Genomic DNA, 26,918 nt, shown 5'->3' on the forward strand with positions numbered 1-26,918 from the left:
ATTGCTGTTCGGGCGTTAAACCTCAACAATCAATCAATCATTCACCAAAATTTGTAGGAAATCGAAACTCTCTATAAATTTGTTTGAGTGCAGAAAGGTTTTTAGAATTGTTTTCGTTAAACAACTTTGACTTTGAAGTCATTATTCAGTACGCGGGTAAGATGTTTATGTAATAGATCATATTTCGTCGATTTTAATCATTTACTAATTGGGATTCGTTCATGATTTCTACTTAAGTAGTACTCCAGCCAAGAATCACGCAAAATGTGATTCATGGTTGGAAAGCCTACATATTTTTATTTTTGATACTTTGCTTATAACGTTGTACTAAACAGAAATTAACATGTGGTTTTTCATATAACCCCTGTTCATAAGAGATATAAATTATATAAAATGTACTGTAGAATTCAAAATAAACGGAGATAAATCTGTAAATGACACTAAAATACAGTAGAAACCATTGGATTTCAATGCAAATTATCTCCTAAGAGCAGACAGATTGGAATAAATGGTTATACCTTTTTTCCTATAGACCTGTAAAGCAACTTAATAACAAAAATAAAAATGTGTAGCCTATTTGGTGGTGTATCACATATTACAGAATGTGCATGATTCTTAGCTGGAGTACTACTTAATATTTCCCAACCATGATCATGTTTACAATAGTAACAAATACTCTTGATTTAAATTTTTCATAAGTCAAAATTGCATTTTTGCAATTAACAAATTAAGAGTTATGAATTGTATTGACGATAATACTTGTGCTTTTTCACTTGTTTCTGTTTTGTTTCGACTTAAATTGTTTCTTTGATAAGTTTTCTATATCAATATTTGTGTTAAATAAGAGTAATAACATTTTAATTGTTCTTTAGAGCAAGAGTTAGGAAGAGTCTGACAATTCTGTGAACTGCCTAAACAGTACCGATGACATGATTTATTGGAGAGTGGTGTTGGACAGTGGAGCGTTTTATAATTTTGTAAGTGTTAATCTTGTATGAATGGAGTAAAGCGTTATAAACGAAGCCGATTTTACTTAGCTCAGAAAACAATTGTTAAATTTTAAACGTGCATATCTCTTTCGTATAGAATGTTTGGACATCGTGTGTATTGACGGAACTGGCTATCCATATAGTGTATATTTTAATTTTTTCCATGCATTATGAATTTTATAATTCATTTTACAGAAGAAAAATATCAAAAGCTGGATTTTATGACATCATTTTAATTGTACGAATACAAATTTTCAAGTGATGTTTTTTTAAGTCACTTTATAGAGAGAAAAATATCTTTCATCGTTATATTTGAAGCAAGTACTTCTGAAATAAGTACTTAAGTATATACGCGGAAGATAAATTTAAGTAATTTATTCCCTGTAGTTCTGATTAATAAGATAGTATATGTGTAATTCCAGAGAGAGAAAATTAATACCGTATTCAGAGTATGACCTTTTTACATTACATTGTATCGCACAGCAAATGATACAATAGTCTTGTCTGTTTCGAAGTTTCGAGTGAGATTCATTTGGAATAAATTTAACTCATTTTGTCATGACCCCTAATTACTTTCTTTAGTTAGATGAAGGCAATCATTAGTAGGATCTGATCTGTTAATACTGGTGTAAAACTGGAATTACTCATCGAAAGTGACTAATTGGATGTTTTATCAATATTATGTGATTAAAAGAAAGGATGCTTTGTTTTCTAACTTTATCAGGTAGACTAACACTAGCAGGTGCCACAACCAAAGGTAATTTCTCTATTAGGCTATTAAATCGATTTGTGCATAAACGTCTTCGAATCTTTCCATAACATCACACGTAAAGCTATCGCTGCTGGCGGTGCGCATGTGTGTAACACCGTGATAGTTATGGTTAGAGTTGTTGATTTTTTGTCGCCTGCGTAACAATTCTTTGTATTTATTCTTAATGATAACATAGAAATATGAAATTAGCATGTGAAGGAAAAACTAATTGGAGTGTGTTACTTATTGTTATAATTATTTCATGTTGCGTACGATTGTGTTACCCTAAGGACAAGGCAAAACTGATAAAAGACGGGAAAATAATTTTTGGCGGTCTTTTTCCGATGCACGAAAAGGGCCAACAGGGTGAAGGCAGATGTGGAAAAATAAAGAAAGAAAAGGGAATTCAAAGATTAGAAGCTATGTTGTTCGCTGTACGAAGAATAAATGAAGACAAGACAATACTACCTGGGATAACCATAGGGGTCCACATTCTAGACACGTGTAGTTCAGATACCTACGCATTGGAACAATGCATGGATTTTATCAAAGCACAAATAACAACAATTGACAACACGGACTATTATTGTGACAATGGCACAGTACCAGAGTATACGCCTATCAAACCTGTGGTTGGGGTGATCGGAGCAGCTTCTAGCACTGTGTCTATAATGGTGGCTAACATTCTCAGGTTGTTCAAGGTAGGATGTTTTTTTTTTTTGTAATATCAATGTTGTACTTGGAATGCAATTTTTTATTCTGTGATTTCGTATCTTAAAACGGTTTCTGTCAATATACATTTTTTTTTAATCCTGAAACATACGGGGCGTTTTATAAACATATAATACAATTGGCGTAGATATTACATGTACATATTTATCCTAAATACCGTATAGAGTTTATCCATCATCAATGCAACTTTTGCAACACGAGAAACATGATAGATATTAATTATTTTAAATATATCATACTAATCCAAAAAATAAATACAAGCCGACTTTTTTTTTAAATACTAATTACTTGTATTCGTCAATATAAACGCCACGTATTATATTACACCAACAGTTTTTCTTTGATATTTACAAAAAAATGTTCTTTTCTACTTAGTAATTACAGTCACTTTTCGTCTCTGGTAAATTTCCTGTTCTAGGTTATCAAAGGAGAATTATTTGCCGACAGCCGAAAAGAAACTATCACAAATCATAAAGTTTCTCTAAAATCGATGAAGAGGAAGAACTTGGAAATCGATTGATTTTGAACTTAATTAAATTGATCTTATTTCTTATAATATCCAAAATGTATTCCGATCATTTCAATTTTTTGTATTTAGCACCACTTGGTCAATACCAAAGATACCCAAGGGTATTCACCGACCCAGTTGTCAGACTTGTCTGACTCGATTTATATTATAGATCAATAAGGGAAATTTTCAAAGTTTAGTTGAGTTTCTGTTTTGATTTGAAACCGAGGTTGTGTCAAATTTGACATACATACAAAGAAAAGATGAACATGGAAGTCCGATTACACTTAAACATCTTCAGCAGTAATTATTTTTAGCAGAAGTGTTAAGCCTATCGAAAATGAAAGTGAAAATACACTTATTATAAATACATTTTTTATGGGGGGATATAATTTCACATTTAAGCCTTAAACGTACAGAAAAAAAAAACAAAACACACACGCTCTGCTATAGAGGCAAGGGATACCAGAAGAATTACCTCAAAATTTTAATGACACAGAAACGTCGACGTTGAGAATGTAGATACAGCGCTTTGAAACTTTCAACTTTAAACTTTGAAGGTAGCAAATAAAGCTTCTAGTTTAATTACCATTGTGTGTTAGAATCGGACAACGGGTGGAACATAATAACTCTCAAATTTGTCTTTTTGCCTGAAAAATATTAAATACATCTAGAAAACAGCCAAAAAGCTATTTAAATTCTCCAGGAAGCATCTGTGACATAGATATTTTCTGACTGCTTATATAGGAAAAAAGTGTTGGAAAATTTTCACTTAAATTTGACCTATCAAAGTCTTAAAAAGGCAAACTTTACAAACGGTTGTCAACCGAATATGCCCGTAGCAGCGCTCACCTTGTCGTAAATGGCAATTAGTAGTGCTGATAACTATGGTCGGGGGCCAGGACGCTCTGCCCACAGAGCAACTGAGTTATGTGCCCCAGGTCGTGGAATGGGGTACCCCTGGTATGCTACATGCTGTGGTCGTCAGGCCATAGTACGAAAAACCTGACCGCAAACCATAGTGGTGCAACATGTTGGGAAAGACGCCACGTTACTTGCACGTTAACGAACCCAGCTGTGGTATAAGATAAAAGTAGGAACATTTGCGTTCCACCACAGGAGGCTAAATTGTCCGACCCTACCCCTCTCCCTACTTTCAGTGGCAATCAAAGTTCGTCGACCCTATTTTCCTTGTGTCCCATCCCATTTACATTTTCATCATTTCATGTACATTTCATCATCCATTTCATGTTCATCGTCTTGATATAGCTGAAATATGATTATGAGATTATGAGGTATAAATACTTGGATTATGCAATAAATGTTCTGCGTTTTTTTCAAGTGCAGCACATTACACACATTTTGCCTGATTCTTAGACAGAGAACTACTGAAAGGCTTTTAAAGTAACACAAGCATTCCGTCTTGTTTAAATAGCGTCTTACTTGTTTCCTTTAAATGGAAAAGATGATATACCCGACATCCGACTGGCAAGTCTCGCGGGAAGTCGCGTTGTGACACGTTGCATGTTAAGTTTCTATGTGACGTTATTAGTAATTGAATGAATTTTGAGCACAACCCTTGAGATTGTTTTCACGTGTTGAATGTGATTGATGCCTTCTTCAGATTTAATGTAAGGAACAATATTTGATGAAATTTCATTCTATAAATCTCAGCATATTGGAAATTTGAAAACCAACTGCATAAGAAACTAATGAAATAAGATTAACAGGAACATTGACCCAAAGTCACTTAAAGATAATAAACGTATTTTTTTCAGCATAACCACGTTTAGAATTATAAGTTTTTAAATACAATCATTGTTTTATTCGACGGTATAAATAAAAACATGAATTTATCCCAAAGTGGGTCATTTTGATATGAATAGAGTATAAGATCTGAACATGATAATGAAAATTGGTTGTAATTTTATATAATTGTACAAAAATTTGAACTCGAATTGTTAATAACCTGACAATGAGATTTACTTAAAGTGAAGTTTTGATTTCTTCGACAAAACACGTTTGGCATATTAATAACTGTAACCAGGTGCAAAATTAGCAACATAATATATATGAAATATCAGTATTAATTAAAAAAAAATCAGACAGTGATTCATGCACGTCCAAAACCTACCAAATTCACTTTTATTTCTAATTCAGAAACATACAGACCACATAACCAGTATAGGTTTGACATGAAGATGTTGCAATCTTGAGAAACGAATAATAAAAACTGTGTATAAAATTGTCACTTTGTGTGAGTTATCGTTCTTGATTTGGTTGATTTTATTTGGAAATGACTATGGTTTTCTAAAAAATATAGATCTGAATAATAAAAGGACTATTGTACGTGCATCGTTTGTTGGGTGTGTTTATCTTCATCATACAATAGCTGTGCCTGAATTATATATGGACTGGTACTTAAAAATAATCCTTCAGATTCCCCTTGCCATTAAGTATCATAAAGAACCCGTAATGATCATTTGTTTTCTGACACTTTCTCTATTTCCTGGTTTAACTTAAAGATTTTTATTTCAATGGTTTTATAATCTGGGTGTAAGAATACTGAGCATTGTTACTTTGAAATGAGATTGATAATACACTGCGTTGTATATTAATACTTGTATGTTTGTTTTCTTTATGAAGTGTATTACATGTGGTTGAACTAAATGTGACCTTTTTGAAGTGAACTTTAACATTGTTATAATTCATATACGTTTAGTATAAATTTTTAATTCTCAAATTATATCTAAAATTGAAGTGAAATTTCTTTTTTCTTTGTAATTTTATTTTTAATCACAAAGATCGAGATTGTGGATAGTTAGATAAATTTCTGTTTGTTCTAAAACTGGTATAAGCATTTCCAGCATTCTCCGGAACGGTCATAAAAACGTTGGAACTAGATCCATCCGCAATTTAGGACATACATTTTGGGGTGTCGGTTAACCTATTTTAGTTGAAAAAACACCCCATGATATGACTTTTTAGGGGGTTGTCGGTAGGCTATTGTTAGATGACCTTTTTTTGGGGGGAGGGGGGTTCTCTGTCATACAATTGATAGATGATAAAATACCATATGATATGACATAAACAAGGTCAAGGTCATCCAAACCACATCGAAAGTCAATAAATTCACAGTATTGGAGATTGTACACAATACCTTGGTTCAACATTCAATATTTAATAATTAATAGAAATTAGATATTCTCACAATTAAAAATGTGGGCATAAGGTAAAATTAGGGTAACAACAAAATTACCGAACACTAATCCGATTCATAATCAAGTCCAAACTAAATCTGGCAAAATAAATATTACACCATCGGAGTAAAACTGAGAAACAATCCAAATATAAATTGTCGATTAATGCATAAGCGGTTTTTTTCATAAAATAAGTAGTAAATTATTTTATTTTATTTTGTTTAAATTCTTTGGAATAGCCTATAGTTCTCTTAATTATCAACGTCAAACAGGATTACCACACGTAGGCATATGTCCCCCACCGCAGCAAGTTAAAAACCCAACAGAAAAGCAAAAATCTTTATCACTGAAATCGCTATATAATGAGGAGGTATAACGCTTATAGAAAATATAATTCATATCAAAACCATGTAATTAAAACAACAAGCATTTTCAAAAGATCTTTCAACTACACCACATCAGAGACCTGTTCAAATTTCCCAGCAAATTATGTTAAAGGAGTTGCGTCCACAAGGTATTGAATTGTTGAAATGTACAGAAAGAGTAATCAAGGGAACCAAGATTCTAACGGAAATCGAAAGAATGTTGCAGGGACAAGAGCCAGACAGGGGAAACAGAAACACACAAACAGAACATAAAATAACCGCAATAATACGTACCATCAAAGCAACAAAAGTAAATGAGCAAATCGGACTCCACTAAAAACTGGGAACATGGACCGACTTGCTCACAAAATGTCAAGTCCGGAGTAGACATAAGAAGAAAGAAAACTGTGACACATTGAACAAATCAGTTTTCATTGCGCAGATGGATACAACGATCCACGAGTTCATGATGACAACCATTGAACTTATGTAGTGATGACTTCAATCTTGTAGCAACATAACCCTGCTCCAGAAGCTTAATAGTAAGAAGTTTAGCGCGATACAAAAAGTCTGCGTAGTTACGGCAAGCTCTGGCATAACGTATGAGTTGTGAAACGAAAACTCCATACGCAGGTGCTGAAGGGATGTTGCCACCGATGAAAAGGTAGGTGACAATACTGAATGAAAAGTCATCACGTTTGGTCAGTAGTTTTCCTTTACCATCGATCTCTAAGTGTAGGTCAAGTTATGAGGCTGACTTCAAAGTGTCTGTAATACAAAAAAAATGTATCCTTCAAGTTCTTTGGGGTAGATGCGATGTATCAATTCCCCGAAACTAGGATTGTTTAACGATAATACGTCATCTATATAGCGGAAACTGAAATTAAAGGATCTAGGTAAACGATGTTCTTTCTTTCGGATCAGGTCAGCTATAAAGTCAGCTTCATAAGAGTGAAGGAATAGGTCAGCAAATAAAGGAGCACAATTTGTTCCCATTGGAATGCCGACCGTTTTGAAAAACGCGTCGACCACACTGAACAAATATGTTGTGAATAAAAAATTCCAGCACTTTGGAAACATCTTCGTTGTATTTGGAAGATGATTTGGAATTATTTTTACGAAGTATGAGGAATGTTGCTAAAATTTTAACTGAAAAAGTATATGACTGAATCAACTTTTCACATATTAAATGTTTTTAATACATTTTTTTCATTAAGGTTATTAGAAAGTAAAACGATTAAATCTATCTCATGCTACGTATGAAATGTTTCTTTAAAATATCCCCTAATAATTAAAGATTTTGCCACCAACATCACAAGCAAATTTATTTACTTTAAAATTAAAAAAAAACATTTTAAGTTTTGTAAACAATATTTAAAGTAAGACACACTTGTTCTTGAATTCTCGTTACCATAAGGAATAATATAAATAAATACAACTTATTTACTTTGAATTGACGAGATCGTGAAAGTCATTATAAGGTTGTGGTGGTACAGTAGCTCCTGTTATAAGTAACTGCTCATTCCACAATTTACCTTGATTACGGTCTGTTTCATCGCGCAGAATTTGTCATACAACAAAAGAAACACAATTGGTCTCTATCTTCTAGTTACTGTATCATTATTCAGCTTTTACTTTAGTGGTATGAATATGATCAAATCATGACAAGCTATAGAGTAATTATTTTATACTGACATTTTAAGAGTTTGTGCCAAAATTCGAGCTTTATTTCCAAGACAATTGGAGCTCTTCGTAAAATTAAAGCAATTTAATTTAGATTTTTCTTATCAAAATTCTATATATCTATAATATGTGAACAATCAACATATTTGGTTGAGACTAAATTCTATATATATCCATGTCATTAATTTCACAAAAACTCGTAAGAGTCAAGTTGATCGCAACTTATGACGTCATAACTTACAACAAAATTTACACTTACGACATCTGCTGAAACTTTTCTGATATGTACAGTCACTTAAACAAAACGAAACTTAACGTAGACAAGTACATAACTTAAGAGAGTGCAGGAATAAAAGCCAATTCTGGATTTTCTCTCAGACTTATTTTTTTACCTGACGTTTTATTTTTGTCCCCCGCGAAATGCCGGGGATCCATCCATTCGTCCATCCATCCGTGTGTTCGTCCGTCCGCCAACGTTTTCCGCTCTTTTTTATAATGCTTTTACCAAATAAGTTTGTTTTTTTTTTTTTTTTTGTATTTGGCCTTATTATGAAGAGTTGCAGATTAAGTTTGACTTTGGTTACGGTTAAATGATTTTTACGGAAGTTATGGCCGTTGGACTTAAAAAAATTTAGTGAATTTAAAGTTTTCCGCACTTTTTTGTAATGCTTTTACCAATTGATTTTATATTTTGCATGTAGGCTTACTATGAGAAGTTACAGATTAAGTTCGACTTTGGTTAAGGTTGAATGATTTTTACGGAAGTTACGGTCCTTGGGCATTGAAAATTTCAGTAAATTTACAGTTTTCAGCACATTTTTTGTAATGCTTTTACCAATTGATTTTATATTTTGTATGTTGTCTTACTATGAGAAGTTACAGATCAAGATTGACTTCGTTACGGTTGATTGATTTTTATGGACGTTACGGTCCTAATTGGAATTAGAAAATTTGCCCCGTGCAGGTCCGGGTGTTAAAAGAATAGGCCTACAGCAGCGCTAAGCTTGTCGTAAAAGGCGACTAAATAGTTCTCAGAAACCTAGCCGGGGGCTAGGCGCTCTGCCCACAGAGCAACTGGGATGTGTGCCCCAGGTGGTGGAATGGGGTACCCCTGGCATGTTAAATGCTGGGGTTGTCAGGCTATAATACGGAAAACCTGACCGCAAACCACAGTGGTGCACTTTGTTAGGGAAGATATCACGTTCCTCGCACGTTAAAGAACCCTGCTGTGGTATTCGATAGGATTAGGAACCTTTGCGCTCCGCCACAGGAGGCTAATTGCCCGATCTTGCCCATCCCTCCCTTTTTCTGGTGGCAATCAAAATTTTTCGACCCTATTATCCTTGTGTTCCATCCCTTTTTTTTTTTCATTGCATCGTCATTTCATGTTCATCGCCTGAATATAGCTGAAATATTGCTGCTCGGACGTTAAACCCCAACAATCAATCAATCAACTTAAAAATTTCAGTGAATTTAAAGTTTTCCGCATTTTTTTTTTGGCGGGGGACATTGGAACGCTGTTTACTTATAACATTTAATCTTCTACTTGTAATGGGTTTGTTTTACAATTATATCTGGTCTCATCACTTTAAAGTCAAATTGTGTATGTATGGACATTATCTAACACATGCAATCAGAGAAATATCCATTTTGTGAAAGCTGTTACTGGAAGGTTATTATAGCAGCTTTGGTAAAAAAAAACATATTTTTAAGGGGGAAAATTAGAAATGCACTTTGTGGACTCTTATGATAAAACAACTCTTTAAAAGTACAGAATGACAGTTTGACAGAAAAAATCGAGTTGAACATAGAAAATTACGTTATTTTTGAAGCATGATGGAAGCGTTCACACATTATCAGACATGTAAACAGTTAATATTATCTCACAAGGACAACTTACAGGTTTTAAACTATAGGGAATCATTCGTAATCTAATTAGAATCCATATTTGTCTGCTTTCTAGTGGTTTATATATTTTGGTTTTCTGACGTAAACCTCAGTGTATTAAGAAAGATACGATTAGCCAGTAAGTTGTGTACAATGAAACCTGTGTAAACCTAGCCCCTTTTGGACTGTAGAATTCGTTCGGTTAAAACAGGTGTTCGGTTTGCTCAGATTCAAAGTATATATTATTTGACACGAAGTGTTTAAATAAGTGTCTTGTGAAAGCAGATTCGGATTAGATAGGTTTCACTGTATCAATCGCAGCACAAAACGTGCTTGCCTGTCGAAAAACGTGCAGTGCACATAGAATTCATACATCCCAACTATGTTAAGCGCAGGATCAACGAAGAATTACTGAGATGGGGGTGAGTTCAAATATTTTTGTTAACTTCATTCTTCATAAGCAGTGTAAATGCAGCCAGTTCGTTCACTTGTTAAAAGGTTATGAAGTAGGTCGTAAAATTGAAGAAACGTACTAATTAGAAGGTTCTCTGTCGAGAAGAAAAAAAATAAACGGATTTATTTTTCAGTGAAATTCAACTCAACGGTGTAATTAGTAATTATACCAGTTTTACCAACCAAACTAAATAATGTGACTTTCTGAAAGAGTTGTGGTTATTTTCACCTTTGATTCAAGTTAACCTTACTTTATTAAGAATATGTACCCATATTCGATGGCTTCAAAATGCCCTAAAATGTCATAAATATTTGTTAACACAAGTCTGTTGCCTCATGCCTTAGTTTTGTACGGGCAAACTGAGTAACAAATCGTATGCACAAAACTTTTTTCTAAGATATCTGGTGACTTCGTCGTTAAATAGCACAAAGTTTTACACTGTCAATGTACCGTACAACCAATCTTAGGTTGTCATTCAGATGTTGCACCTTCCGAATGATATATATATATATATAGAAAGGTCTGAAAAATTTATTCCCAACGATGTTAGAACTGTCAAATTTGCGATGCAAATTTTTGGTCGTTCCCTCCGCGGGACTTGAACTCGTACCGCTGTGACATATATGGCAACACCGCCTGATGTTATTATGTAGGAGAGAGAATTATATAATATTGATTTGTTGTGACATGCATCATTAATTTGATCCTCTCTCCTACATAATAACATCTAAAATGAACTGTCCCGTACTACCATACATCGTGTACTAAGTTGCAGCCCTAGATTAATCCTACGAGGAGGAACGACGACCCGGCCAGCGAAAGCTATATTTTTATATAGCCTAGCTGGCCGAGTGGTCTAGGCCGCTGGACTTTGTGCAGGCGGTGTTGCCATAGATGTCACAGCGGTACGAGTTCAAGTCCCGCGGAGGGAACGACCAAAAAAATTGCCTCGCAAATTTGAGTTCTAACATCGTTGGGAATTTTTCAGACCTGTCTATACGTTTATATATCTTCCCTGTATCAATTTGATCCGATGGAGCAGTGTAGCGAATAGAGTCGTCACATTCTGAGACGTTTATATATATATGTGTGTGTGTGTGTGAAAATCGCAATTTTCTAGAGTTATCGTCCTTGATTTAGTTGAATAAATAGGAAATGAATGTATTGTTTACTCCAAAGTACAGATCTCTTTGCAGAAAGGGCTATAGTTACGCACAAATATGGTGTATGTAGATAGATTGTTCTGTGGGTTTTCTGGACCATGAATCAACTATACCATTGGTAGTTGATGTGAATTGGTTCTGTGAGTTTTCTGAACCATAAATCAACTATACCTTTGGTAGTGTCTGAATTTGATACAGATTTGACCTTAAATAATACTACCAATCATATGCACTTGTGTTTAAGGTTCTTCAAATGGAAAACCCATCAAGGATATGAAGAAAACTACCTGAACAAAATAAAACGGAATAAAACTCATGGAAAATTGGTTCAGTCATTAATGTGATCGAATTGACGTCGACAATAGTGACGTGTTCTTTAAAATGTTATCTTGCGCCAAAAGTTAAATATGGCTAGGTTTGTTAGTGTATGATTTTTTGTGTGTTATTGTCAACTTTTGAATTGATGTTTTTGACCCATTCGCACGAATTCATAGGGTCACGTTACGACACGTGCAAGACTTATTGACAGTTGCGTTTTTATGAATATATACAATAAATGGTTACGTATACTTATATTGAAATAAAAATCCTTTAGTAAATGGTAAGTAGTTTTTTCGATCACATGGTTCCTTTTCGTCGGTTTAATACATTATTAGAATATGACCGAATTTAACCTTTTATGATGGGTAGACAATCTAGGAATAGGTGTTTTTCACACAGTTTGAACTTACATGATTAGGAATGGCACAGCAAATTCTGATTAGATTCAACGTTCTAAAAACAGAATCTATCCATCACGTTATGTAAATTAGACTATTATATTTATATTTATCATTTGGTGCATACTTAGACCGGAATTCAAAATTAAACCAACAGTTTTGAGAATACTACCACTTGCATTGATCTTCTTTTGGAATTGAATATTTTGATTAATGAAATACTTCTTAATCCAAGTTGTTTTTGCAAATTTCCATTGTACCCACATTGAATACCTGCATGTAATGTAACAGTATAGCAAATTATACCCCCACTCAACGAGTTGGTGATTTATTGGAATCACCTAGTCCTTTCGTCCGTCCGAATTTAGCTATGCTGCCGAAGGATGGGTTGATTGAATATTTGGTGTTTGTCTTTAAATAGATAAGGCACACGTGGTAAGCAGTTATAGATGCTGTCTAATATCATATCAACCTCCTGTTTCGTGTGGATGTATGGAATGATCGAAAAAATATCGTCAAATGGATGGATTTATTTTAAATTTAATTTGAGTGCTTTCCGATATTAACTTTCTGTACGAGTGGATGTATTTCTAGCACGACAACGTGTCAAATTAACTTTAATTTAAAATTCAATCTTTAAACTAGGTATTAATAAATCTAAGAAATGTACCATATACTTCCTACAGAGTTTATGATGGCCGCATTCAAGATAACGACCATAAAATGTTCGAAGTGATGGCTTATTTTTAAGAGATAAAAAATTGCTAAATAAACCTCAACAAAGATTATGAAAGATTGAATGTTTTAAATATTTCAATAGGATTGTAATTGTCAAAACTGATATCTTGAAGTCAAATGTACTGAGCTTGGAAGGTCCAAAATTTGCACTGCATCATCCGTTCCAAAATATTTCAAATTCACTTTCATCTTTTTTTATTCATTTCAATATGTTATATGCATTTTATGAATTTACAATAAAGGACCTATTGAAAATACCACATGTTGTGTATCTCAACGAACTGAAAATAATTTACATTGTTAACGATCCATTAGGTTATGTCAATTCACTATTACTTTAGTTTTGAAAATCTTCAGTTTTCTTTATTCTATCATTAACCAAACTTATGGAATTTACAAGAAAGCAATGCAAATCGACTTCTAGATAGAACTAATAGCCAAGTATTGTGGTCTTGTATCATGAATAATAAATACATAGTCATATTCACCATATCTCTGAAACAAGTAGGTCATTACTGTCAATACCTGTGATTAAATATGATTTCTTGATCAAGTTAAAGTAACCTTTACCACCTGTAAACCCTTTTGATGGTTTTCTGTTGTAGAATGGTCTATAAATGTTATGATAGGACTGCACATCGTTTAGCTTCAAATACTTGATATAAAACGCAATACAAGAATTTTCCATCTATATTCAGTGCCGCCACTCACCGTGAGGAAATTTACCTTGGAGTTGTTACAGCATAATAATTAGCTCAATTCATTAATTTTTATTAAGACAGGAGATTGCACTATTGATCTTTTATGACCATTAATGAATAACAATGAGGGGTTCCGGACAACAAATATGGCTGTCGTGCAACCATTAGTGCCATAAAGATTCAATCACTATGCCAAGTCAGTCGTTACACATTACAATATTTTACTCTTAGAAACCCTTCGTTGTCCAGATGATAGCTGAATTAATATACATTTTTTCCAGTTTCTGTCACAGTCTATCATCTTTCTTTAAGAAAAAAAATGTTTGATTTTTAAGCACAGTCTTCATGTGTTGTTTTTTTTTTATGACCGACCTTTGGTATATGCTTTTGTTAATAACATTGTATCAACACATTTTTGGAAGGGAGAAAATCGGTGAGGCAAACAGAATAAAAGATTAACAAGTAGAAAGTTAGCGAACAAAGAACTGTGAAAATTACATTAGCATTAAAGATGCAATTTATAATTGAATTATATTTTTTTCCATCATGAAATTATTGTAATTTAATTTATCAAGATACACAATGAAGTAGGATAATTTAATTTCAATTCGTAGTAGTGATGCAATTTTAATCTGATTAAATCTCACAAGTAATAACGATTTCAATTTCGCTTTAACCTCAAACATACTTACAAGGGTATTATAAACTATTTGTATCACAGTTGTGTTTTTCTTTTTTCTTTTTGATTCTTTCCCAACTTGGGAACCTCATTGATTAACCATGAGCGACTTAGCGAAATTCGAATATTTTCTATGATTTGGTCATTTTATCCACCTCTTGAACATCTAAATAATTTACCATATCACATCATGTGAAGATGTGATACGAACAAGTGATATAAAAGATCTCCATTTTTTATCAAATCTGATTGGTCGACAGCAATCGAAAGTGACGTTTCTTACGTACTTCTCCCTTAAAAACTGTTGACGTCATAAAGGGACAACCGAGAGGATTTCAGTTATGACAGATGCCGAATATCAAGAGGCCAATTATTCTTTAAAAAAAAGAATCATGAGAAAAAAGTTTTATAACTCGTGAAAATTGAATTTTCCAATATTTCAACACGCTTTATTTTATTTCAACATCATAACAAACTCGCCGAGTCTCGTTTATTATGATGTTGTAATTGAATAACTTAAGTCTTTTGCAATATTCGATTTTCATTCGTTATGAAACCACCTATAATTACATACTGAACACGAGGTGTTATTACATTTGCAGTCGAGACATACGTTAATTTAAAGGATGCTTTAAAAGAAAAAACAGCAGTTTAGAAAAACAGTTATTTTGATAGTTCTTGATAACTCTGGTTATATGCTTTTATATTTAGATTTATCTCGGTTACTTCAAATTTTATAAGCGGACAAAGTAATCTCGTTTAAACTTTTCTAATTTCCTTGTTTTTTTTGGGTTTTTTTTTTTGTTTTTTTTTTACTTTGTCAAAACATTATTGCCAAATTAAAAGAATTGTCTAGTACCACATTTTTTTTCAATTCTGGACGGAAGCAACTTTGATTTCCAACTTTTGATTATGTATAAACAAACAAGTTGAGGAAATCAATAATGAATATTCTTCGGCAAGAGTTCTGATTCTAAAAAAAACTCGGTTGTATCTAAAATTTTCTTAAAAGCCATTCTTGTTCTTTGATGAAACGTTTTTATTTTGCATTTTATTAGTATCCATTCCAGGGTTTCGAGCAATTTGCAATAAAATTAATAGTTTAATTCAAACTATTATTTATCACAGTTGATGCACAGATAAATATATATGTGCCATATTAAGCCCAAATTATAAAAAAAAACTAATAATGGATCGGTTCGTTTTATTGATTGGCTGCTATATCACTTTATTAATTGTTCAATAAAGTTAAATGTTACACATTGTCCATGAATTAATACAAACTGTTTAGAAAGCAATAAAGAAGTGAAATTACTAAAATAGGACAATACTTCTATTCTTCTAACTATGTAATTGTAAACAATTTAGCCAGCCTGAATCATTATGACTAGTCGAGACGGACCATTGACCACGGTTAAAAATACTCTGACTATTTAATTGCAATAATCGGCGGATATTGTAGCATTGAGAGACAGAAACGAAATTAAGTTGAACATCGATAAAACAACTTGGTTGAATATCTAATTTAGGTGATATTGCTTTTAATCGCCTTTTTTTCTGACAACATAAGTTGCTCAGGAGATTTGTTAATGCTGCCTTTTTATATAATGTGAAAGCATTATTTGAACAGTGACTATTATAGGATCGGGAAATGTTTATATAATCTTTTTGAATATTTCTACAAAAAATGCTTGTGAACATATAGTCTAGAAGTTGATGTCCTAGCTTTTGACATCTGAAGGCCAGTAAATCATTAAGAATTGTTTTAGTTAACTGCTACGCCAATGCCACATTCCATATCTGGATTTCACTAAGGTTGGTTCACTATGGTTTGGTCAGTTTTTGATGCAAACAGTGGTCATAACAAGACAACTATTTTTACAGTGTAGTTTCGCTATTTGTTCAAAGTAATATACGTCATACAGTTTTGCAAGCGCCACGCAGCGGCAGTCATTCAATTATTCTCTTACTAACCGCTGCAGACAATCCATTAAAAATTCTCGGACATTATACAAATCAAACTTCATTTGACATTCGGATAACCGAGTAAAATTATTCACTTCCCCCCGACATTGCAAGATTTTCGCATTTTCAAAGAGAGCTTGCTGCAGCATCAGGAGTTCATTTCGAACGTCAGACGCTGTTTCGGAGCTTGACCGTTTTGGTGATTTTAAAAAAACAAATTCATGGGCCGCCAATTCTGGTGTCAAACATTTTAAAATTCTATATAACATTAATTCATTGGCTTTACAAACAGGTAAAATTTGAGTAAACAAATCAAAAATAGTAAATTTTACCATTGAAATGATTAGTGACATTGTTTGATATCTTATATGTTCCTTCTTTTGGTATTTATATTTTCAATATTTCCGAAAAAAAAATGAAAGGTCATTTTCACTAATAGAAAAAAAATATATATTTCCACTTGCATTCGCGTGCTGAGTCTCTACAAACGTTTGAATAGAATAATCGATTGGTATCATATTCTGAAAAAAAAGAACAGGATGATAATACAGAATAAATTTACTGCGATGGTGAATATAAAAAACAATGTGGTTAGTTGTACCAAGAACGCACGCAATTTTCACATGCTCTTCATTCGTTAAAAAGAATTATGGAACGTGTATCTGTATATTTAGTGTTAAAAAGCTTTAGTTTGTTATCCTATGTACTTAGTGAGTTATAAAAGATTTATTTTATTTTATCAAAAATATTTATAAAAAAAGGCATAACTTGTCGTCGTAAATTCTTCTGTGATTTTAATTTTAAAAAGTGGTTAAAATAGTTAATACGCTAAAACGTGAAAAAAAGTTCACTGCTTTACAAACCATGGAGACAAAATTTACGAGGATTTTTTTTTTTTCGTAAAGTTTCAAACATCTTACTTTACTATGTTTTTTTTTATTTTTTGTTTTGTTTTTTTGTTTTTGTTTTTTATTTTTGTTTTGGTTTTGTGTTTTTGTTTTTGTTTTTGATTTTTGGTAATGAATACTTCTTTTATACATTTTTGTTTATCATTACATAGTACTTTGAGGTTCTTTAGTATTTGGAATACTGAAATTTGCAATATTTATATGATTGAAATCTTGTAGTTACTGTATTCAAGGATTTAAAAAAAAAAAAAGCTTTTAAACACAAAGTTCTTTTAGTATTTTATTGGTTTCGGTACTGATTGTAGCATACGGTCATTGTAATGTTACACTGGCATATGTTTTACGTGAAATTCATGTTATTCGAGCTTCACATGGAAATTCACGTGAACTGCACATGAAATAAACATGATTTTCACATGAAATTTACTTAACACGAATTGCATGTGAACAATTCACATGAATTTCATGTGAAGGCTCGGTTCACCTGAATTTCACATTAACTCTTGTCAAAAAGTTTATTTGCTGAATTCGGGTGAAAATCATTTGAAATTCGTGTGAAAATCATGTGAAATAATTTTGCTTGTGTAGTATCAAAGTAATTGCTTTTCATCTAAGACAATCCATCACACGTTCAAGGATAGACCATTGCATGTCGAAATATAATACGACTACAGTTTTTCAAATAAGTTAAAGAATCGTCTTTTATTACTAATTGATCAAAAGGTGCAGTGTGCATGTTAAATGCATCTTAAATCTTACATTTCTAATTCGAAAATGTGAAGAGTCTTATTTTTCGACCATACTTTTTAATGACTTCGTTGCATTTGATGTTTATAATGGGACTTAGTTTTCTTCATAATGTCCTGCACTATCTTTGAATTCAGTCAAATGATTTGTATTACTTCCACTGGGATAGAAATATTAAAGAAATATGTTCCTTCTCAACAAACACGCTTAAAGAAATACAAAATAGAATAGTATTTTCAATTTCCAATACAACTTAGTAATTTCCGAACGGATTAATGGTTACATAAGACGTTCGGAAACAAGCTCAATTATTTTGTTATAGAGATTTTTCGAACTTTTTAGGGAGTAACAAGTCATAAAGTGACAAAAGCATTATAAACATTACAGATATAACGTGTTAATAAAAAGCTATTAACCAAAATAGCATCGGAAATAAAGTCTGCTAAAGGGAACGTGAACTATCAGTTACAAATACTTGAAACTGATCCTTTCATGTGATTGATAAGTTTTACATGTATTATTTCTATTTTTAATATATATGCTTGTAGAGTATATACCATGGTGTTTATTGTCTCTCTGTCCCTTGAAATTGATATTTAGTTATCATTCTGGACGTGGTTTCTCTTATATATTAAGTAGTGGTCCAGGGGGAAAGAGTTTAATTCAGGAGATCTATTTCAAGTACAAAGACTAAACAGGGAAAACACACAAGAAAGAAAATGAAATGGCCAAAATAACACGTACAATGAAACTAAAGTAAGTGGGCACCCCTGACTCCACTAAAAACCATGGACCATGTGCATTTGTAGGCCACGCATCCTCTGCTTTAAGGGGGGGATTTATGGGACAAAAGATAATGTATTGTTATATGTAGTATGTTGTTAAGAATACTTTAAGGTATTTGAGTTCGCTATAAATTTGATAAAATTTTCTATTGGCGGAGAAAAAATAAATAAAATGAAACTTTTTTCAAACGGAGATAGTTCTGATTTTACTTGCATATTATAACTCTCGCTTTAAATATCAATTACTAGAATCAAATGCTCTTGAGACAAAGAAAGTGCCTATTCCTCAAGCGACTTTACATCAACAACCAAAATATTAAGAGGATAAAAAGTTGGAAAGGGTGAATAACTAAAATATTATCACGACTGCCGAAGAACGCCTAAATTAAACAAGTGTGCGGAACTTGTTCGCGCACGAGGATAATCTTCAAGAATTCTTGGCACGAGTGATCATATTTTGGTTATTCACGATAACCAATTGATTATTCCATTTTTTATATAGTTATTCGTCATAATTTATCGAAATGTTCAACATGAGTTTTAAATTCTGTAATTGGTATCAACTGGGTTGATATCAAAGTTATAACGTTTTGGCAGGAGAAAGTCTAAAAGTGAAATTATCGAATTTATTTCACAATGTGAATTATCGAAAATTTATTACACTGCGAACATTCGGTAAATCATTGCTATCTATATAATAAACGATCGTATTTGAATTAATCGCTTAATTCACAATTAACTTGAGTCTTAATTTACTTTAAAACGCCTGAGGCTGATATTTTAAGTACTTATTTATGGATTAGAGCAGAAACTGCATCCTTTCAGTTTGGTAACTTGTCGATATTATAATTTCTTTGGTAAAACACAGTTCCTCAATGATACTTACTTATTTATGGGAAGATTATACAAAATCAATGTAATTTTGATGAACGCCTTAGTTAATTAGCAAAATACATAGTTGCTGTATCGATCCTTGCTGTACAAATATAATCACTCTCAATATGGTTCTTATTTTAAGGGTTCTGTATGTTCACATACCAGTGCGCAAAAGTCAAACAGCTTTTACTATTCACTTTTAAATTACTAGCATCGAAAACAAATTTGATTCAGCGCGATTTTTTGGGGAACCTGGCAGCCCGGGTAATGTTTTCGTTCCTCTAGTTTCAAATATAACCCGGGTCACCAGTGACGTCTTCTGTCTTTTGATTGGCTGAGTGGAAATGACGTTATTTTATTTATTTCATACGTTCTAATTTTCAAATTAAAAAAAAAAAACAGCGTATAAATATTTCTTTCAAATTACTTAGATTATCTTTCGATACAATAAATGAATTATTTTAGATGATTTCATATTGCTTTTTACATTTTATTTCATAAGCGGCAATTTACTCACAAAATGTGCATATCCGTCGCTGGTGACCTGAGTCTATATTTTTATATCCTGGTTCCCCGGACTACGTTCCAGGTATTAGCTACTAGCAATACACTCTCACGAGACTGAATATTGCGATCGGGAACCAGTCTTATATTTTTAGCGATCCTAGGGTCGCTTATGATATTGACCAGGGAACCAGATTAGATTTTTAGGGTGGTAAAGTAATTACAGTTATCATTTGGTTTTGTGTTTCCTTTCGAATATAAACCCGAGAGTAATTAAAAGTATAAAATAACTATAAAAGCAAAGCCAAAAATAGAATTTTGTGGATATAACAGTGCCAGTATTACCGGCATTTACACGTACAACCCGCAAAAAATAAAACTAAAAAGTGTAAAGAGACAAATGAAAACACGGGATGAACTCAGTTGCCTTGAAAGGATGGGGAAATCAATCAGCTTATCGAATATATGGATAAACATTTTTTTTACTCTTAAACATGGGATGACTTGATAAGTTCGATGGGTGTGTCATGAAAAATAGAGGATACTGAATGTACTCCATCGGTTTATCTATTCAATACTTATATTACTGTTTTAGTTGTTATTTATATAATTTGACGTTTCTGTTCGTCTTTTTCGTTTTGCTTTTGCATCTCGATAACCTAGCCACCTTCTTGAACTACCACCATGGTGGATGTTTTTGCATCAGGAATGCATGAAGTGCTGGCTCTTCCGAAGAACCTGACGTCTTCTCTGATTTTTAGTGGGGTTCAAGCTGTATGTGTGTATGCGTGTGTGTGTGGAATTGATATATTTCTAGTGTTTCACGACTTGTTCTATGTTTGTTAACCTTCTTGTATTCACGGCGTTATTTTGATTACGAATTTTTTCGCGTTAGTGCCTTTGGTATTGCTTTTTCGTTCTTCGTTACACATCTTTCATGTTCTTTTATTGTTTGAAATCTCTATTCGTTCCATTATATTAAACAAGCTCCTGATTTCCATAGAAACACCTACATTTGTAAAGAAATGATCTTATGTTTGGCACAAAATCTGCATCACAATGCGCAATCGTGCATTTACATATAGATATAATGCATTTCCTTGTAATAATTAGGAATCTTAATTATGCATATTCAATTATGTTACATTTCGATTCTATTTAAGCTGCTATTAACCTTCTATATTTAAGACACAAGTCTATGTTAATATTGTTAAAATATTCATAGGTTTTACGGAAATGATGTCATGGTTGGAAAATATTTCAATTTCCATGCATATAAAAGGAAATAAAATGTATTTAACTTGACAGAAAGCATCAACGTTACCATGAATATGGCAGCACATACTTTAAATAGGTTTTAACTCTTAGGAAATCTGACATGAATTCTGTTCATAGTGTATGTGGGTTATCACCTCGTTCGTTTTAATTATATTAGTCGAAATGTTCTAAGTTAGCGAATCGTTCCATAGCATTCATTTTATTGTATAATGAAAAAACTGTAATATCGATATTACGTATTTTGAATCCTGCAATATTGAAAACGTATTAATTTTTGCGTTTTCAAAAAAAGATTAGTATTATAAAGTGTTAAAATAAATTTCGCGGGTTGCTTTTCGCGCCATTCTTTCCAACCCAAAAATAGCGAAAAGCAATGCGTTTACATTAGCTTACGCTGTTAGTGATAACTCCTCTGAAGATACATGCAGATGGTGGTACATCAATAATTTTGTTTTACCCTTTCATGTGATTGATTGAATTGAAATATGACAATTACTACATTCAGGACGAAAGAGTTTTATCAATCGAACAGGCCGTGCTTTGTTCTACCCCGATACGTTGAGTCTGATTTTATTTTGTACTAGCTTACAGAAGTATTATCCCACATGGTATCTTAATCGATACTGACTCAAAATCAAGATGTCGTCATGTTATCTCCTTTACACCACGTGCTTGATAAAGAAACAGTCATCAACAACTGTTTAGTCTTCGAAGTGATTCGTTCGCGGATCTAACCCACGGAATCACACACCCCACCCCCCCCCCCCCCCGTAGCGAGAATGTTAACACGAGACCACCGAGATTGTTTATATGAAAGATGCACAAATGATAAGTACACATGAACAGCTTTTTTTTTCTTTTTTTGTTTTTGTTTTGTTTTTTGTTTTTGTTTACTTTGATCCATTTTTGCAATTATGACATAATATTAAACCTTATTCGTTTTAATTTTCACGAGAGAACTAGAACTTTTTATTGCGGATACAAATAGGATAACCCTGTTTATAGACTCAATGCTTTACCTCATTGTTCTATGCGTACATGGTTTTTTTTATTTGTAAATAAAAAAATGTGAAGTTTTCCAAATGTATTTTCAAATGCTTAACTGGCCTAATTGAAATATTAACTAGCACCAGGACTTCAACAGTTAAAGAATTGTCATTGATTTTAAATCATTAAATCATATACGTAAGCTAAATCCTTGATCACAATATTGAGAAAAATTGTCCATATGAACAAGGTTGATATACTGTATCAATTTTTGTGGTGTACTAATTTTTGCTATTTTGGCGATGAACAGAAAACCGCGAAAAATAGTACCTGCGAATGGATTATTTGACATCATATTACACTAATATGTTTCTAAACCACGAAAATCGATACCAGCGAATATATACATTTGACAGAACCCACGAAAATTAGCAACCGCGAAACTTAATACGTTTACAGTAACTCGAGACTTTACGCATATCTAGGTTTTTTCAGTACGAGGCTTATCAATAAATGATAAATACATAAAAGCAATCTTCAAATAAACAGTTGACAAGCTTTGAAGAGGTCTGGAACTATGTAAATAAGAAACTAAACTTCTTATATTCATTAGTTGCATAAGAGATGACGTGGTTTCTATTATCAAAGGAAAAAATAATTCTAATTATGATAAATAAAATGCACTTTATACAGTAAGCGTTAAAACCTCAAAATCAATGTACACCTTTTTTGGTATAGAAGCTAATGGTGCAATTCAATAGAAACCCAAAAACTTTACCCATACTTTTGTTTAGAGGCAGAAAAAATGATTGTTTTTAGCTTTTCTAATAACCTTACTCCTTACCGGTTCTGGTTTAACTCCTACAATTTGTGATATAGAGCATTGTAGAACAAATTTGCTGAAATCCAAACATCAGTTATTTAAAGTTTATGAAAATTTTTGTTATTGTTGGTTTTTTTACTCTTTATGGTCGCTAATGTAAAAAATATTTGATGTCTTAATCTCCCTTAATCAATACAAAGTTTCATTATTTGGTTTGACACATTATTATATATTTTAGTTCTCCAACATTGTGATCAGGTCATTTCGATTTGCAATGCTCATATTTTTTGTAAGTATATGAATAGAAGAGAAGGCTGAAAAATATGTTTTCTTTTTTGATTTTTTGTTTTTTTGGTTTTGTTTTGTTTTGTCTTGTTTTGTATTCTAATACTGAACATGGTCGCAGTTGCAGTCACAAGCTACTTAAACATGCAAGTATTGCATTAAATAGTTTTTTAATGCGCTTTGGATATTCGTACAAAACTGTCTATGTATGTATCTGATTATGTATGTTGCGTGACCTATCTAATAAACTGAATAATCCCTATAACTTGCTTTGTGCTGTGCTTGCAAATGTAATATTTGACTTTCGTTGTTACTTAGATTTTAGTAATAAGCAGATTTCCCATTAATATATAAATTACAAAAATATAATTGAAATTCGTAATATACATTGACAGAACACAAATGAAGGAACGATTAACAATTCTATGACATTTCTTTTGTAAAAGTAATCAAGGGAACCAAGGTTATAGCGGTAATCAAAAGAATGCAATCCAGGGACAAAGACCAGACATGGAAAACAGACATACACAACAAAGAACATAAAGTAACTAAAATCATACATACAAAGTAACAAAAGCAAATGAGCAACTCGGACTCCACTAAAAACTGGGAGCATGGACCAGGTACACCGGTAGGGTAAGCGTCCTCTGCAAATTAGGTTCCATGAATCAAACAGTACAAAAACAAAAAATGACACAAAAGTACAATTTATAATCTTTGTTAGACACTACATGGATTAGAGCAAACCTTTTTCGTGGACGTTTATAATAATATCAGGACATTTTGAATTATTTAAATGACACTTGTATATTGAAATAATTTTTTTCTATCTAGCATAGTAATTCTTGTTTGAGTATAACATTTCAAATCAACCATGTCAAATCACTCGTTGTAATTAAGTGTCATAATTTGAATGATAGTAATTAAGTTTTGGGTGTCCATATGACGCATATTTGACAAAAACATACTAAAGAAATTATCATAAACATCAAAATTATTTATTTCGCACAAAAGTAAAGTCATTATGAAATATTGTTGTTTTAAGCTTTTTATCGAAATTAAGAAAACAAATGTTGTCGTAGTTCTCTTGGGCATCAACAAAGTCGTGATTACGATCACCACAGGACATATATTAAGCTCTTGATCTAATCTAAAGTGCTTTATTTTGTATGATGTATGATGAATCCAACTCTGTAGGGTATGTAAATCTCGTTCTAGTTTCATTTTTTTTCTTTACCAAAATTTCCGACGTAGAACGTATTGAAAACCGAAAACCGATCTGCATTTTATTGTTTACTTCCGGGTACTCGAAGCACTGTATTACAATGTAAAATCTTTTATGTTTTTTCTTAATACCTTTAGCATGTAGAAATAGATATTTATCATTTTTATCGGTATATTTTTATACATACAAAAAGATATTTTGCCCTTAACACTGAACTCAACGCTCTTTATATGACAAATCTTTATACTTTTGAATGGTAGACTAGGACCCATTCTCGTGAAATCTCGGAGTCACATGACGAGACTTAGATACCCTATTGTAGTGTATCAAAATCAGGACTAGTAAACTGCAAATATATCAGATATCCATATGCTACAGAATTTTGTTGAAATATCATTTTCCCTAAAGTCTCACTTCTGTCAATTTGTTCTGATAAAATTTCGTTGCTGTTCAAAATAAGAACGAAATAAAATATCGCCATAGGAAACATTGTATGCTAAAAGATGTCTGGATATGAAAGGCAGAACTTTATTGTTAACAAGAAAACATCAACAGTTTTTCCTTTCGTACCATATATAAATAACACACCACAAAAAATATTTATTTGATGTTTATTTCTTATTCCTAGATGACAAATGTAATTTTTGTCTTATAATTTCACCACATACAAGGAAGTAAAACAGACATTCAAATAAGAGAAGTGATACCTTCTTTAAAGCTTATTACATACTGCGGACATTAAGAACTTTCTCTGAAAATAGCATGATTCTATTCAGTCTAAATGATTTAAAAGAGTAATCAAGGGAACCAAGGTTATAGCGGTAATCAAAGAGTAGTCAAGGGAACCAAGGTTATAGCGGTAATCAAAAGAATGTATTCCAGGGACAAAGACCAGACATGGAAAACAGACATACACAACAAAGAACATAAAGTAACTAAAATCATACATACACAGTAACAAAAGCAATTGAGCACCTCGGACTCCACTAAAAAGGATTTATATAATTTAAGATTGTATTGATGCATTGAACAAACATACAAGCCGCTTTGTAGGAACAAAGAGCACATGAGTTAACAATTTTCAATTGAAAAAATGATAATAGAATTTAGGCAAGTTTATCTTTTTCTTCAATTATAATATTTATACAACTTACGTGTTGTTGATATATTGTATTATAAAGTTTTATAATTGAAAAAAACGAGGAAATGCAAGCTTGAATAGTCTCCACAAGTAGCGATTTGCACAGATTACGTAATTTTTCTCAGTTCATTAAATGTGATGAGGAGATTTGATCCATAAAAGTAAATGAGAAAATTTAATTTGTATTAATTGATGTTGCAATAACCGAATTTCAACGCCTAAATTGCTAGAAAATTCTCATACTTGCTCTTTTAATCTTTTCGTATTTTACTTCCCCCCTTAAGCGAGAAAAATTGTTTTGTAATTATCATTTGAATAATTTAAAATGTCCTAATATCATTATAAACGTCCAAGATAAGGGTCTACTCTAATCCCTGTAGTGAGTAATAAGATAATAAATTAAATCTGTAACAGATTTATCCTTTTCTGGATATGTTTGTTCTTGTGTACTGTTTGACTGATGGAACCTAATTTACAAAAGAAATATAATAGAATTGTTGATAGTTCCTTCATTTGTTTCGTGCTACATTGACAATAGGGTTCCACGTGTTCTGTCAATGTATATTACGAATTTCAATATATTTTTGTAATTTTTAAATGGGAAAGCTGCTTATTTCTAAATATATTTAATGACAATAAAAGTCAAATATTATTTAACATTTGCAAGCATAGCACAAAGCAAGCGTTAGGGATAATAGTTTTCAGTTTTAAAATAAGAAACGTCACGCAAGCACTCAATATATATTGAAAGATTTTTTTATGTTTGTTTCCAATCAAATTTGTTTCAATGAAACCATATTAGTAGTATGAGAAAAATTTCTTAGT

The 26,918-nt window shown here is 32.3% G+C and overlaps 1 protein-coding gene across 1 annotated transcript in view; it reads left to right on the plus strand.

Moving 5' to 3' along the window:
* Nucleotides 1–1,392: 1,392 nt before the first annotated feature.
* LOC148628030 (metabotropic glutamate receptor 4-like) overlaps nucleotides 1,393–26,918 on the plus strand; it is a 50,255-nt gene continuing 24,729 nt past the window's right edge. The window contains exon 1 of the mRNA XM_088583603.1: nucleotides 1,393–2,441. Coding sequence (XP_088439729.1) covers nucleotides 1,941–2,441 — 501 coding nt within the window. The 5' untranslated portion in view covers nucleotides 1,393–1,940. The remainder of the gene's footprint in view (nucleotides 2,442–26,918) is intronic.

Source organism: Perna viridis, chromosome 1 (genome assembly GCF_037379345.1).
Source record: "Perna viridis isolate PV_CMFRI_1.1 ecotype Kerala chromosome 1, ASM3737934v1, whole genome shotgun sequence".
In the NCBI taxonomy this organism is placed as follows: Eukaryota; Metazoa; Mollusca; class Bivalvia; order Mytilida; family Mytilidae; genus Perna; species Perna viridis.